We start from the raw sequence: 17,508 nt of genomic DNA on the forward strand, positions 1-17,508 counted from the left end.
TTATGTATTCTTCTCTTTCTATGAGAGACATAGACCCATACATGTCTTTGGCAAGAGCCAGCTGGTAATAAAAAGAGGTGTATTTGATTTAAAACAGGTGTGTTTGACATCACTGTTAAAGTCACTGGTACTTTAAATCAGATATGTCCTAATTCACAGTCCTCCATATGTCAGCAGGCCTGGAACCATTTCTCTGCTAAGAGAAACAAATACAGCTTGTGATGTTGCAAAAATGTTGTTTAGTCTTCCAAAAATTCTGGCTCTGCATCCACAAGTTTTCCTTGCATACTTAGTGACCCCGAAAATTCATCTCTCCAGAGTGTAGCTTGGAAACAGCTAATGCCTTTTATGCAACATCCTGTTCCTCCCACTGTATTATTCTCGATGCACATGCAGCTGGTTTTTAATCAAAATAACAAGTTCTTAAATTAGGATATTTGGTTTTAATTCCCTGAGTCACAGTAGAGTTGCTGAATCTGCATGATGGTAAATTCCAGTGATTTTTGATAATGGCTATAAAAGAATTTCATCTGAAGGTCCTAGCTCATCAGCTGATTGGGAAGTCCCAGCTGCAGTGGTACATGAAAAGAATAGCAAAAGATATTTAAATAATGTTTTTGTTGTATTACTACCATGTGATATTAATCGAAAATATCAACCCCTTATTTCTGTTATCTTTGAGGAGACTTCTTGGTGAAGGAAATGTCTCTTCCAAGTAGATCATAATCCACTGAATTCTTTGTGAGAGGACACATGTCTTTCTTCAAACAGATTGTAATGTAGTCTTTAGGGGAGGAACAATTAACTTTACTCTAGTTGATATTTATGGTAGCAAATTATTTTATCATGTAGTTTCAACACCAGCATTTTTATGTTATATGAGGTCTGAAAGACAGCTCTATTGACACAATTCAGAAAACTGCTAGAAAGCTATCACATTTCTGGGGAAGCAAAGTAGGAAGATGTACAAAAATAACCAAGGAAAAGTAGCAAAGCCTTTTGAAAGAGACTCTGAGGTAGACTTTAGTAAGACCTTTTTATTTTCTTATTCCAGTCCTGATACACTACATTTCTTACATTAGCATGAAAAATCAAGACTACATTTTTTTATGCAGTGTTAAAATATTATGTGATTTTCAGATACAGTGGTAAATTTATATTTCTCTGTACTGAGCAGAGCACATAAGTTTTCATCCTGGTATGTAATCTTCTACTGACCAAACAAGAGCTACCTCTCATGTGACTACCACAAATGCACTACTCAGGACACCCTCTACCTAATAAATCATGACTCAAATGAAAAGCATTTGAGAACATGCATTACTCCAAGTTTCACTGAGTAACCTGGCTGCACTCTATTTCAGCTGTTGCAAAGCATGAGATCTGTGAGGTGTCATCGATCTGGTGGGAGCTCTTACTGAACATAATCACCATATGAGTGGAAGCAGAACTGATTATCTTCAATCATACTATGAATTTGTTGGTTTGATGCCCTTTTTTTTTTCATTGTAACAGAAAATATTTCAGAAAAAGACACACTTATTGGCTAAGAAGGCAGATAAGCTGAGAAAAAACTTCCATGGTGGTTTTGACCTGAAATACAGTACTTTTAGAAGAGAGGATGGAGAGGTTAAAGAAAGTAGTTGTAACTGAAAATTTTGGGAGGCTCACCAAACATACTTAATTAGCAACATACACTTCTTCAAAACAATGAACCATTTCAAATAATTTTCAACGGGATATATGTGCTAGAAGGAAAGTAGAATTTTACATGAATGGAATTTTTAGTTCCTTTTTAAGCTCATGAAAGTGATTTAAAAAAAAAAAAAAATTGTCTCCAAAGCAAAACCTGTGAAACTGTAAGATTGGTAGGACAAAAGCTAAAGTAAGCAAAAGGAAACACTGAATAATGAATTGAAAATCTCTTGTTAGGTGACTAGTGTGGAATTGAACTAGAGCACTGTCAATCCACTGTAGGTAAGGAACTCTTGCAGAGGGCACTACTTGTCATATGACCTTGGCAGCCCTGCTAAAAGTTTGAGTGTTTGTCACACAGTTTTCCAAGTATAAGTAAACACATGCTTCAAAATCAGATATAATTGTCTCTTTGTTCTATTTCTTTAATTTTGTAAATCCTGTTTATTTTAGTTGGCATAATGATCAACTGATGAGACCTTTTCTTTGAAATTTTTGGTGTCTTCGGGGCTTTGTTTGGTAAAATATTTACTCTTGCAGGACCAAATTGTATCATGTTAAGATACTATGCACCAAAACTGTTACCCCATAAATAACAAACAGCCACTGAGCCTCTGCAATTATCTGGTACTCCAGGGAGTTTCTTCTTCACATTTTCAGAATTAATGTGATTTCTGAACAGTTAATTAAAATAGAAATTGCTTTCACATTTCAGAGGAACCTCAGCAGCACAATAAATTCATTCAACAAGTAATTAAAACATTTTTTTACTGTATGCTAAGATTGGTATCCAAAGGATTTTATAATGAGAATATTTAAGTCTTATCATACATCATGCAAGTAATCACAGATTAATACAATGTGAAGTTCGATAATAAAGTTGTATTAATAAATAACAGAAAGTAGAGAGGAAGAGTGGAACACTTTTTTTCTTAATGAGACTAAAAAGAAAGGACAGAAAATAAATCTGTGCAAGTGAGAGAAATAGAAAGGTTATTTGAAATGCAGTTTTCTAGAGCAGAAAATGCATGTTCCTGCAAAATTTTTCAACAGAGTTTCTGTGAAAAATAAAGATATTGAGTGTATTTTCTTGGCAATCTAAGCTACACTTACACTGCCAGGAAAACACTCTCAATATCTTTTTCTACACTCAATGCATTCCATACCTGGGTTTTTTCACTCATCATGAGTCACACAGGACACTACCTGCCATGTTTAGTAACAATGTGCCTGCTGCAGCAGACACTGATATGAGTCACAAACTTTTAAGGCAGAAATAATCAATGAGACTATTGGTAGTGCAATTACACATGGGCATAAATAGCTCTAGGATTTGGTCTTAAACTTCGGTATTGGTAAGAGAAATTTCCCAAGAGTAACCAGCTGTAATCTGCTGAAATTTAGTTTTAAATCAACTCATTTTTAGTTCTTATATTAAATCTTCAGGATATTTTTATAATCTGTTTGGACAACAGCTAATTTTATGATTCTGTTTCTTGCAGAGTCCTTCCTTATTGAAAAAAACAATATTAAAATAAACTGTAATTTTGTAATATATTTATGTATTAGCATAATTTTGATTGCTTTTTTTAAACTATCCATTTAGACTTTTTTTTTGTTAAAGTTACATGTAAGATGTTAATCAGTAGCAATCAGTAGTAAATAAGAGAGTAGTAGCCTGTACCATGAGTTTTGTTCCAAAAGTAATTCACACATATGATCACTATCCTTTTAAATTTGATTTCCCACTGTAAGAATTCAGTCTTTTAGTTAAAATGTATAGTGAAATCACAGGTCATCACTTAATTTGTTCAAATAAGTATAACATGAATAGTTTCTTCCAGGAGAAAGATCATGATTTGTTTGCAACTAATTAGGGTCGTGAAACTGAGTCTGTAGCTAAATATGAAAGTCTGGACAGCAAGCTCTCTACCACTGCACATCTCTACAATCTCTGCTTCCAAAGTACAAGGATCAGCTAACAAAGGAAGTATGATAATGTAAAACCATTGCTATTCTTTCTTTTGAGCCATGTGCACAGGATGAGTTTGTGTCCTGTGGATACAAGTGACACTGGATGTTAAGTCATGGTCTTGACTGTGATCCACAGTGGGATTCCCATTAATTTTTATGGAGCCAGGATTTTTTTTCGATTCTTTTGTCATTATTCTTACCTACCCATTATATGCAATCTAGTAGCAAATAAAAGACTGCATCAAATCAAGATCTTGTCATGCTAATCTCCATATGACTATGAAATGAGAGACTGTCCCAGGAGGGGCTATCTGGGAGGGAAGGTAAGAGGCTGGAATTCTCATTTGTATGAGGAAACCCTGACAGTCTGTGCAAGGACCAGATGTAGAACTCATTGCATTTTACCACACTGAAGGGCAAAGCTTAGTGCAGAGGATGTTGGCAAAGCTAATTTTCAATTTGATTGGTAGAAAGGGCATATGGTAAGTAACTGTTGCATACTGTTTTCCAGGTCATAGACTTATACTGGGGAGTTGAAGCAGATGAATGGGACAGTCCTGAGCTGCAGAAGACTCGCATGAAGCTGCTTGAAGATTGCTTGAAAAGTTCTGCAGGTCCATGTTTTGTTGTGGGTATAAAAATAATGTTTTACTTTACAAGAAAAATGTAATGTTATCTATCCTAGCGTGCATGATTCAGTAACAAATGTGTGATTTTCTTTTTTCTAAAATACTCTATGCTCATTGCTGTGCATTTGCTGTGCAAATATTTCCCTATGCAGCTCTGTAGATTAACAGTGATTACTCAGTATTAGTGGAGAGGAAAGAAGGATCTTTAATGATCAGTCCTCATATCGCAACAGAATTATTGACAACTTGTTTAAGGAGGCCACAGTTAATTAATTCTTGGTACTTCTCACACATGCATTGTCAGCTGGCCCAGAAAGACTTATAAAAAAGCAGCAGCAGCAGCAAAGAACTACCTGGTCTGATCAGCATTTGCTGTTTCGTGTCACAAACCCTGGACAATTTACTATGGCAGGTATTAGAGACTGAAAAGACTGGAGGTCAGTGACAGCCTGAGGAGGCTCTGAGTCTGTGGTATCACAGAATCACTAGGTTGGAAGAGACATTCAAGGTCATTGAGTCCAACCCATGCCCTAACAGCTCATCTAAACCATGGCACCGAGTGCTACATCCATTCTGTTTAAACACATCCATGGATGGTGACTCCTCCACCTCCCCAGGCAGACCATTCCAGAACGCTATCACTCTTTCCGTAAAAACATTTTTCCTAACGTCCAACCTATATTTCCCTTGGTGAATGAAGCTTAGGACACAGCAGAATATGGCTGTGTCCTCTGGTTCTGTCAGTTGTTGCCTGGAGAAAGAGACCAACCCCCACCTGACTACAACCACCTTTCAGGAAGTTGTAGAGAGTGATAAGGTCACCTCTGATATACTGATAAGCAACTGATTGTTCTCTCCATGGTCACTTGCTAGACTTCAATGCAAAACAGTCTTAAGACCATGCTTTCACTATCCCAAATTTTCTTTTCTATACTGTATTTGCCAAAAAAAATACTTTACAAAAGGTACAAAGTTTTTCTCATTTGTGTCTAAACATAGCTAAGTCAACTCTAAATCTGAGTCTTGTCATAATAAGGCAAAGAAAAAACTGCAAGTCCTTGATTATTTTTTTAAGTGAAGAATGTTCAAGATTTTGTGAACTGAATCCAGTGGGAGTGAAAGGATACAAAACACTGCCTGCTGTGAAGGCTGGAGATCACGTCTCTCCATGCCGAAGATCAGACAAGGAACAACCTGTAGCATGTGTCATTCTGTATTTCTATCACACCCTTACAACCATCTCTCTGGCTCTTATTCATTCACCTGTTTGCCTCACTTCCTTATTTAGCTTCAGAGCCCTGGAGAACAAAGACTTTACCATAAGAACCCAGCATCTGGAGTACAGAGTCTGGGTTGGGTTTGATGCTGTCATGACACTGTTTTTCACAAGCACACACTGGCCCAGATCTCTAGAGAGTTTGGGTAGCTTTCATCTTGTGTGACTATATTTAATTTTCAGGGTTTATTTTTCTACTTTCTATCTTCCCTTTGATGAAAAAAACGGATTTGGAACAGAAAGGCATGGAGGTTTTCATGTAGCAACACCCAGAGTCCTTAGACATGATTTGTAAAATCTCTGATAGTGAAGGAAACCTTGTCACATACTCTTGCTGCATATTTTAGCAGCTCACAGTCTTGAAGCTTTTAAAAACTGCCTGCCTGATATTGTTACTAAAGAAATCAAGCTGAATGAGAATTTTTAAACAGAATGAAACTGTTAGCAAAGAGGTTGCAGTGACTTCAATGTTTATTTCAGGTTTTCCAAGTATAGGCCAAAGTAGTTGCTCTCCCAGTGACTAGACTGGCAAAACCACAGAAATCTGTTTATGCACGTTTGTTTTTCTCTCTGTTGTACCATAGTGAGATGAAGTTTGTTTCATTTACAACAAAAATTGAAGACGATTCTACTCCAACAAGCATAATTATTTTTAATTTATAGTAACATTATGAAAAATTGACTTTGGCACTGCAGGCTTTGGGCAACTTTCCATTTCTTGAGGAAGTTCTATAAAATGTGCCACTTCTTTTCAGCTGTTTTTTTGGGGGTTTTTTTTGTTGGTTTGGTTTTGGGGTTTTTTTTTGTAGTTATCAATTACCACTTTTTGAATTGAGACACTGATCTGGGATTAAATGGAACTATTCAGAATTATCTACTTGATATATACTGATTTTAGAAAGTGTTTTTAATGGCAATTTTTGCCTGCATTGTAATATTGGATGGAGAGAAAATGAAATTCAGTCCTTAAATTATTGCAGTGAATAAGTTGGAAGTCCCAAGCTTTTCTCCAGATATGAAACAATATAATCAAAATTAACACATACTCATAAGCACAAGGAGGAACACAGTTCTGAAAAAAATGCAAAACTCATTTCCTGTGAACACTGACTTTGGGAATGTACAGTTCTTCTCTTAACTGCTGCCTGACCTCTACTGATACTAGATTCAGTTAAGGGAGAGGGAAGTTGTTTGGATTTTGGTTAGGCTGGTGTTGTTTGTTAAGTTGTGGTTTTTGTTTGGGGATTTTTCTGCTGTATAAAATCAGTGCCTATTATATTATCATTTAAATCATTTAAATACTCATAGCTTTTACTGTAGGTAAATACATACCATGCTATTTTTGATCTACAGAATAATTTATGAAGACTCATTTATGAGGGGAAAATACTTTTCATACAAATTTTATGCTGATATCTTGTCTTTGGAATCTACATGGGAAGATTGAAATGCAGTATATTGTGAACTGCTTAAACTCTACATTGCACAACAATACTAAAGAAAAAATTGATTTGGTGCATCACTGGCACCTTGACATTTACATACATCCTGCAAATTATAACACATAGGTGCTTTTCCATCTGCATAGCACCACACAGTCTCTGCCTGAACTGCTGTCCTTGCGTGACCATGTCCTAAAAGACTGTAAAATGAAAAAGAGAAATGGAAATTAAATGTCAGTCTGTTACCTGTAAAGGTTTGCTCAATTAATGCTTGGGACTGTGCAAATCTTAAAGGTTATCTCCACCTATAATTTAAAATATCTGGGCCAAAGAATATTAAAAACATTCTCGACATACTCTGAACAACTGGAATTTAGATTAGCCCTCTCAAATTACCAGCAGCTTGTTCTTAATCTGAACCTGTTAACAGCATCCATAACCAGTTCTCTTCCTTGTTTGCTGATGGGGAACAGGTGACCACTCAGAGATACGAGATTCACCAAACATTTTGAATTGGGTCTCACCACGTCCTCAAGAGCTGCCACATCTAAACAAATGTATGCTGAGCTCCTGCATCAGGCTTTGGTGTTTTCACTGGTCTGCTGAGGTACCCACAGAGTATTTCTGAAGCTCCTCTTTCCATAGACCTACTGGGGATATATAAAAGCTCTTTCCTTCACTTTCAGTCCAGGGCAAGAGCAGGAGGAAGCGACTGACAGGCCTGAATTCAGGAGCAACACATGATTCCCTTCCTGAACAGTTCCTAGGGAAGCATAACACTCTTCCAAGTTCCATAGACCTAAAGAACCTAGCATTATAAATTTGGAGTTCCAAAATCCAAAGTAGGATTTTAAAAGAATATTCGCAATTTACAATATTTGGCGTGTCCTTAAATCACACTGAAATTGAAGAGGAAGTATGGTAAATTACGGAGAGGAATGTTTCTACTGTTTGTGTCTTTGTGTTCTTCAGTATAATGCATGCTTTAATTGTTCCATGAAATATATTGCTGCAGTCTCTCTTCTTAGTACAAATGGTTGATAATTAATTTTGAGTGCATTCCAGCTCAGAGAAAATTCCAAATTATATTATTACTGCTCTGCTGGATCTCCTCAACTCCAGTTTCAGTTCTGGTGTTACTTTAAGGTTTATTCCTAATGTAAAAACGAAATAAACAAGGTCTGGAATGCCTAAGTTATATTTTGCTTTTGCTTTCCTGGGAAATTCTACAAACACTTTAAGTTAGGGAGGCAAAAGTCAGTCAAATGTATCTATGCTAAAACATCCAGTTCAGGGGGAATGATAAGGACCCAGTGCTTTTGGGGAATTCAGCAGGAGTTATCTGTGCTTGGGCATTTCAGTATTTAATTTTTGCCAAGGACACAGCTCTATTTATTTTTATATATTTGTTTTTAAGTGAATGAAGATAAAATATGTGGAGCCAGACATGGCAGAACAGTCCACCTCTTCCAGTAAAGTAAATTCCAATTACTTTTTTTCTCACTCTGCATCTGATCTAAAAACCATCCAAACAAGAACTCCCTCTAATACAAGTGGCTTTGGCGTCATATCGGGAATGGCTCCATAGGACTTCTTGGCATTGAATCTGGAGTAAAGTACATGTCTGCAGATATTAATCCTATTTTAGATGGACAGGAAAGATTCTTCTGTAAATAAAGTAGAGCTTTGAAACCCTTCAAAACAGACAAAGTGATGAATTTTAAAGGCAAAATACGCATCTTTCCCCCCTGCAAACTTGCCTCTTCTTTCACAACCTCAGGACTAAAAGACAAAGGATGTCTATCCCTTTCCCCATAGTTTGGCTCCGAACAACACATATACACAGAAAGTGAAATCAAGCATGAGGTGATATGACATGATTAAGCTATTGTAAGTTAATTCCTTCATCTGCTTTAGGGATGGGAATATATTTTCCTGTGAATCATCTCTGATTCTCTAAATCTTAAATGTACTTAGCCCATTGGAAACAGGCACAAGATTGATCAGACAGCTTTTCCATGTAACACAGAAACTGCATGGGTTTTTTTATGTAGTCTAAAAATAACTTGCATTTTCAGTCAGAAGACTGCACATATTTTCTGCTAAGCCACTGTACTTCTTTTTCTTGACATAAATACAATTTCTGGTGCTGCGTTCCAGAAAGGTTAAGTATTATATTTAATATGAATGACCATATTAGCGAGAATACGATTAACATGAAGTCATATTTCCATCATTCTATGTAATGTGTAGAGGAAGAAATAGGCTGCATGAGATTTATGCAATTTATTTTCTCATGACCCTCAAGAACTTTACCAAACCATCTTCTGAGGTAGTACTATAATCAGTTAAATGTAATGATCTGCCCTACAAATGAATCTGTAGATCAAAAATCCAGCATCAGCTCTTCTGCAGAAATGAGAGAGATGGAGGGGATTCTAAACCTCGCAATGCTATTTCTGTGTAAAGAAACAGCATACTTTACAATATTTAGCAGGCAGCTGGTAAGTTCAAAGAGAGAGATTAACAGTGCTACTTGCAGCTAGCATATATACTTTCCCTTTTCTCAAATATGGACATCCAGTTCAGAGATTCTTTGGTTCTCCAATAACAGACCCAGAAAGAAACACCTACCCCAAAAATAACTAGTTCACTTTTCAGTCTGATTTTTGTTACATCCAGCTAGCAGTAGCTGGGTCTTTTTTTTTCTTTTTTTTTTTCTTTTTTTTTTTTTCCTTTTTTTTTTTTTTTTGAATAATCAGCATGTATAATTTTACAGGATCCCTCTTTCTTCAATGAAAGATGCTAATTTACGAAGTAAAATAGAAAAAAGTATCGGTGTGATACATCATGATGCTGTTATGCATCCTTAAGTTGTTGCCTCTTTTCTCTTAAAATATTTGCATTCAGTGCAATGTGCTTTCTTGAAGTTTGTATCCTGTTAATATGCAATGTAATAAGTTTCTTTCTTTCATAACTGGAGAACTTCACAGAGTAACTTTTTATTTCATTCCACCTTGAAAAAATGAAGCATAGAATATTTGCTTAGAAAACTAGGGAGACTGCAATTATTGTGAGTAAATTACGTGTTCTTTTCTTGTTAGCTCTTTTGCATAGTACAGAAATTACTTTTTACTTTGAAACTGTTTTAAAACGCTTTAGTATACCAATGCTGCTCATGGCTAGAAACACAGATCACCAGCTGGCCACATGCTTTGGCAGACTGTATCCTCTGCCTCTCAGTTATACATGTGCATGGCACAGGCAAGACAGTGTTTTTATTCAGGTGAGTGGCATATATATATATATATTTGCTATGTTTTTTTCATTTCCATGGACATCTGCTGCAGAATTTTTGAACTTTTGGCTAATGATCTGACCCGTTACCTGCAGGCAGTACTTAACAGTCACTGTTTTGTATGCTTGCCATTAATTGTAAGTCAAATAACCTATTATGTAAAAATTAGTGTTAGAAAAGTCATGAAGATATCCCAGTAGAAAGGCACTGTTTCATTTTTAGCTCGATCTAAGCTCTTTGCCTCACCGTTTAACACATAAATACCATCCCAAAATGAGGATGCAGAAACTAAGCTGCCTTTCTGATAAATACAAGAGCATATTTAATAGAAAATAAAGATATGGCCCTTTCGTGCATACAAAGTATACCAAAGAGGTCAGTAAAAATGTGGAGGACTGCCAGCTTTTGACTCCAGGGTTTGGGGTCCAGAAGCCAGTGCCCTGTCCTCCCAGGGACTACACTGATAGGCTCAGAGTATCTTCCTCTTTTCTGACTGCATGATACCTGTGTCCCTGGATACTCAGGAAGGCACATTAAACAGCAGGAGGAGGAGAACCTTTTTCCCATTAGCCACTCTTCGCCCGTGAGATGCAAGACAGAGCTTCAAATCACAATTCTTTTTGGCTTGGATGAGTGTTGTGATTATTTTACAAAGCAGGGAAGGTTACACCACCATGTCTTCCTCTAAAAGACAATATTGATCTCCTTGCTGTTTCCAACAAAGGTGCATGCCCCATTCTCTGTAAGAAGGGCAGTGATTTCCACAGACAAAGTTATTGACTTCAGTCTGGGCTATTTGCAGCAGTCTTTTAGTAAACTTAACCCTTTTGATTTGTTTTTCTACCCAGTTCCTCTCTTGTCAAGTGTTACAGGACCTGTCAAAGAGTTGACAGAAATCTGGACTGCAGTAGGAATTACCTGCAAGGTCCTGAGCTTTATGTGAAAGGAAAAATATACATGCCTGTCAAGAAATCTCCCATGCAATTTCAAAAATAGAGCAAAGTGAGAATAACACATTTGTTTGGAGGAGAATCAGAGTGAGTGAGCACTTCAAATCTTTAGGCAGAGGTAGGCAAAAATCTCCAGTTCTTCCTCTATGCTATCTTTATTCGCTGACCTCTTCCCTAAATATAATCTTTTTGACTGATTTTCTCACCTGCATCTATGCTCAGGCTGATCAAAGACCCAGCAAAAATAAGCAGTGAAGGAAAAGGCAACAAAATTAATTTGGTGCTGCATGATCCTGTAGAAGACAGGGAGATTTTTGAGGAAGACCATTGATACTTTTCTCAGCCAGGAGAGAGTTCTGAAGAAGCAAACTGTATCAAGGAAGTAGGTCATGAATTTCTTCTGAGGAAGCACGTTCACTCTGTATGATAGACTGGTAGCTCCTACACACTATGTCCTGAGAAATTACTCATCCTTTTTTCATATCTCCCTACCACTAGGGAAAAGCTTTGAGATTTAAAATACTGCACTGTGGGTGAAGTTAGTTCAGAGTTGAGGAAATTGGCTCATTTACAGCCAGGTTTGGCTGCTGTCTTTAATTTTCTGAAAGACAGGTCAAGCGTCAAGAAACTTCACCATCTTTTTTTTCTACACCCTTTATGTCAGGAACTGTACTCACAAGCAAAACACTTCAGCACTTGCACCTCATCCTTCCAGTCCCAAATGCAGTCAGTTTTCTTACAAGGTAGTTGAACAGTCCTTTTTGTTTCTCATGAAACTGAAACCAAGACCTGCCTCAAGTTTCTGAAACTCATATAGTCCCCACAGGGTGCTGCTGCAGTGCCTCCAGGGAAAAAGGGAAAACAGAAATTAGGGCATGGTTCTGTGAAACAACACACTGCAATATTTCTCAAGCCAGGGAACATAAATATGTATCCGGGCAGGTGGGAAAACAATTCTCAGTACAGAAATGTCTTTATTATGCCTTCAGTTTCCTATTTGCTTCAGCAACTTCAATTAAAAATTGTATTTCTTGTGTTTCCTATAGTCAGCTGAAGTTCTAAATTTAATTCTGTTTATCCACAGCTTCAACACATCTCCATAGGTTGAAGCAAATGAAATGAAAAAGCAAATGAAAATGTTTGATACTGCCTATGGTATCATTGACAAACAGTGTAAAATAACAGTTCCATCGCTGCTGGTACATAAATATCCATCCTTTGCATATCAAAATAGAGTTACTCAAAATAAAAGGCTTATTTTGCAAGCTGTCATTAGCCTCATTTTATGGACAGGCAGTCTAAATCAGTGGCAAAAATATGAGGAACTTACAAGTTTCCATACTGAGATGTAGTAAAAGTAGGAAAGAGGATTTAGGAGATCAGCAGCAGCTCTAATGTTCTGTCTGATAAGCTGCACTGCCTTACAGCTCTTGGCATATAAGAAGAATTTAAAAGACACTGACCTGTACATCTCAGAAATCACAGATTATGACATTTTTGTGGTTTTTTCATATTTTTAATTTCTAGTGGTAGTATTTTTGGAAGACTTAATACCAGTGCAACATAACTTCTCTCCTTTGATAGGCAAGAAAAGCCATCAAATGTAATTATTTATTTATTTGGAGGACATTCTCCCTGTGTTTCTGTCATGAGGTCCTTACACTGTACCTCATTGCAGCTAGAAGTACAATAAAAAGGAGTAGAGGCAGTTATTTTCAGGACATCTCCTGGGCACCAGCTACTCTAGAACTCCAGCTTCCTAAAACTTGGCTCAGTTTAAGAATAGTATTACAGCTTTCTTCACCTTGATTTCAGTTTCTGGTACAGCAGCTTGGAGTTTGCCCTGACAAGCAATTAACATGTATATTCCATTGAGATAAATTGAAGTAACATACTTTTCTGGCTGATGATCTGATGATTCACTGTTGTTTAGCCATTAGCATTTCTGCTTTGAATTTGAAATGTTGGCTATTGTTCCCTTAAGTTATAAAAAATAATAAAATAGGACATTCTTTTTTGTTTGTTTTTTTGGTAGTAAATTCTTGGTTTCAAGGCCTGGCAGGCAGGGACCCAGCTATTCCAAAAAATATGTCTGGCTGGACCTGCACATTTTATATCACATAAGTGATTTCTACAGCATACTGTTAGAGCAGAGTTATCATATACCTGCAAGAAACCAGAAAGAGCTATAGTTGCACTAAATTTCTTAGGATGGGATGTTAAATAAAAGGTCCTTAAAAGCTGATATCCAGACTATTTGTTTCAGATTTTCAAGATGTGGTTTATTGTATATTTGGTTATATCAGCTAAGCCCACATTTCTGCAGACAAGGATGCCAACATGTTACAATTCTGTGTGCCTTCCTCAATGTGAATGGCTTCCTAGGCAGGTTTGCATGTGCAAATGTGCTGTCTCACCACCTCCAAATGCAATATGAAATACAAGACGTAGAATGTAGTCAGCATGCATGTAAAAAGTAAGATTTGAAAACAATGGAGCATTTCTTGTAGTGACGCTGAAGTGATTCTGTCTCCATACATGCAAATATAGTAACTGAAAGAAATTGAAAGGTGTTGGAATCTGGTTACAGTAAGTAAGCTTTTTAGAAAAAAATATTTGGATTAAATCTGAGGTCTTTTAAGTCTGGTCCTAAATAGAAATGTCAATATTTCACTTACTTCTGTTCTTTATGTGTCTCTTTTGTCTAAAGAAGTCTGATCCACTGCATAGTAACATACATTTTATCAGTTAATGAATGTGTGAACATACCAGTAAGCAGTAGAGAAAAAAAACGTATTTGTCTGAGAAAAAATGGCGATTTGACTGAAAGGTGTGGCTTTAAAGAGGAAAAAAAGGTTTTATTTCATGAGAAAGATTTTACTACAAAAGGGAGGAAGCCTAGAAGCAAAGGCTGAGGGTGCCAGGAGTTAGGTCTCTAACCCCAGGATAAACAGAAGGCAAGGAATAGTAAGTGACCATAGGGGAGAGAAGGATTCAGAGGACTTTGTAGCCCTTGTTACTCATGCAAACCATGGAAAGATAACATTCGTGTTCTGTTGCAGTTAATATTCAGTTGCTAATATTCAGTGCTATGAGATTGCTTGCAGAGAAAGGAGCTGCAGTAGCAGGGCCTTTGATGTGTGACTGTGACCCCATCATTCACGCTCTGAGGCCTGATGAGTGGGGTTTATACCTGGTCACCACAGACTTGTCCTTCTTCCAGTTCAGGGGAGGTTTTGAAACTGGGCTTTTGCACCATGGGTGTGCTTTGTTATTCCATGGTTTGCTCCAGGTGGTTGCCCACAAGCTACACCAGATTTCTGTGCGAGGCCTCCTGCTGAGGCATGGCATGACCTGGACTGCAATGCACAGCTCTCCTAGGAATGGTAAGAAGGACACCTCTGGGACATCAGTAAGACCAGCCTTTCCTAACCACTGACAGCAGGTGAACTTAATACCCCACAGTGTTTTAAAAACACTTAAATCCCTCCAGTTTTCAGCCCACAGTGTAAAGCATTGAGCACCTCTTCAATAATGTGAGAAATTCATTGTCCTAATGGAGCTGTTCTACTTTGAATAAGTGATCTTAGACTAAGCTTATATTAATTTAGCAGGCTGAAATGTGAGTCACTCAGGATATCATCACAAGGGGTCAAGGCTTTCCTCCTTCAGTAGTGAGCGGTTCCTGTAAGAATGACAGAGCTGAGAATTAGGAAAAAACAGCTTCTACTATGTGGTTATGACTAACCATTGCATACCTGTCCTAGGCCAGGCTTAATTCCCTGCACTTAATTCCTGTGTCGCATGGGGACAAAAATACTTCTAATTTCTCATGGATCTTGCAAAACCAAATTGTATAAGGAGTGCTTAGTCCTATACACAAGGAAGTATATTGTTAAAAAATTAGCTGTGGTTAGATTTCATTCCTTCAAAAATGATTTGTTGAATGCGTATTCTTCAAAAAGCTGGCAATCCAGGACTGGTCTGAGAAGAGACAGAGAGGCCATATGTATGCACTTCAGTGTCACATGTCTTCACAAAGACCAAGACATAGGACTGATTTCAAGTAACTCAGCAAAAGATTGTTGGATCAGATCTCTGTTGGCAAAATGGCAAAAAAATTGTTGCTCTTAAGTTGTCAAGTACCTGAAACCACTCCATAAATCATTACAAATCTGACTTGTCAAATGTCTTCATTTGCAGATGTCAATATATAATTTCGTAAAAAAAGATTAATTAAAGCAATCAGTAATTAATATAATTTGCTGTTATTTGACAGCTGTTTTTTATTAAAATTACCACCATATATCTTAGCTGGAATTAAATATATCTAAAATTTCAGCTTGTTCTGCTTTAAGATAATGTATGGCATCAGAATTCATGAATATTTTAGTGATAATGTCTGAACTAATCATACAACATGCCGTGTGAATCCCTCATATCTCAAGATCAAATCTAAATCTTCTTTGTGTCCTCGTTTTGATCATGATTGTGACTGCACCTGTAATTTTACTGTCTTTCGACACCAATAATATTAGAATGAAAAACACTTCCCATCATACAGACAGTAGTTTTTTAACCCTCATTTAGTAGTGATTTCAGCCTCAACAAAGCACTCCTGATGGGAATGACAGTGGATGCGGCTCTGAGCAGCCTTGTCTGTTGGAAGGTGTCCCTGCCCAAGGCTGAGGACTTGGAAGTAGATCATCTTTGAGGTCCCTCCCAACCTAACCCATTCTGTGATTCTGTGAAAGCTAACAAGGCTACTGCTGAGGCTGCTCTGTGTTAGTTCTGTGAAGTTTAGTTAGACACAAATGGTTGCGGAGGGTTTTATACATTTGTCAGCCTGGTCGTCTTAATACAGTTCAATCACCTTCAATCTAATGAGTTTTTAATTTGTTGTTTTACTATTAGAGGAAAATGACTCACCAGGTGGGAGGTTTTGGTTCACGAGCCTGCATATAAAACTGTCTATTGATAGTGAACATAGTGTAAACATTACTGTTCCCTTTAAAAATAATTCCCTATAATAATCATCAAAATGCTGCAATGTTGTTATCACAAATTGAAGTTTTGGGTTCTTACTGTTGAGTACTATAATATATGTCAAAAGGATCTGAAAATTGTAATTCTTGTTTACAGACTAAGTATGAAACAACATGCAGATTGTGAGAAATTCTGTTTACTTTCAATCCTGTTGCTTCATTTTTCTTTATTTTTCTAAGAAGAAATCTCCATTTACTTGAATGTATAGAGAAATGGAGATGGGGCAAATATTTCCAGAGGCTGCTGCAAGCCTCTGACACAGATGCAGTTCACACACTGAAGCTCCTGAAGGAAAAGTGAAGTTCAGAGATTCTTATTGAGGCATCTAAGGTTTGAGTGGTTTTGTGGTACCCTGATAGATTACATTTATACAGATAGGAATTTAACCAGAATGACACCAAAAGAGTGAAGGGAAGGAGGTACTTCCAATCCTCACCTCTGACATGGGAAGATGCAGTTTTCACAGCCTGTGCCTGCAAATGCACCCATCCTAAGGCTGTCATGCAGCCTTAGAAACAAACAGTGGATTAAAATTCCCGCAAATACATATAGTCTGTTTATATCCCTTAGTCTTTTTTTTAAATTTACTAGTGCCACTGCTAATGGAAAACATGCAGTGCATCTAGAGAAGGTGCATTTGGGTGAAGAACTGTTCCCCAGGAGCCTGGTGTGTTTATGTGGCATAACCCAGCATTTGAGTATTAATTGCTCAGTAGAAAACAGCTGCACTTACTCAGCATGCCTCCTGCTCCCAGCCTGGGCTGTGATACCACAGTCCTTCAGAAAACTACTCCAGTAAATGAAGAGTACTCTCCAGTAAAATGGAGAGTTTTGTTTCAATGCCTCCATTAAACGGCCAGTAAAACTCGGCTGTAGGTTGAGGCTGGTCTGAAGTTACCAGAAAGCACAGGAATGACTCCATTAAGAGTTTTCTAGCTCATAAAGAAATTTTCTACTAGAATATTCTTCAAATGATTACATTGAGTCAGGTATTAATACCAGAAGCTCAAGTAGCTTCTGTGGAACACAGCTGCAGTGCAGTGCCTGGGATGACCCTGCTCTAAATGATACACCTGCTCAGCAGTGTTTTTTAGGGTTTGCTGGATCATGTCAAAGTTCTTTTTTATTGTGTTTTGCTCAAGTAGTCAGGAGGATAATCCCTAATACAAGATTATTTACATAATGTCTTTTGCAATGA

At 37.2% G+C, this 17,508-nt stretch overlaps 1 protein-coding gene across 1 annotated transcript in view; it reads left to right on the plus strand.

Annotated features, from left to right (window-relative positions):
* NWD2 (NACHT and WD repeat domain containing 2) overlaps positions 1-17,508 on the plus strand; it is a 51,826-nt gene that overhangs the window by 21,957 nt on the left and 12,361 nt on the right. Inside the window, exon 3 of the mRNA XM_041459299.1 lies at positions 4,181-4,297. Within this exon, the coding sequence (XP_041315233.1) occupies positions 4,181-4,297 (117 nt within the window). The remainder of the gene's footprint in view (positions 1-4,180; positions 4,298-17,508) is intronic.

Source organism: Pyrgilauda ruficollis, unplaced genomic scaffold (genome assembly GCF_017590135.1).
Source record: "Pyrgilauda ruficollis isolate IOZ18807 unplaced genomic scaffold, ASM1759013v1 scaffold1, whole genome shotgun sequence".
In the NCBI taxonomy this organism is placed as follows: Eukaryota; Metazoa; Chordata; class Aves; order Passeriformes; family Passeridae; genus Pyrgilauda; species Pyrgilauda ruficollis.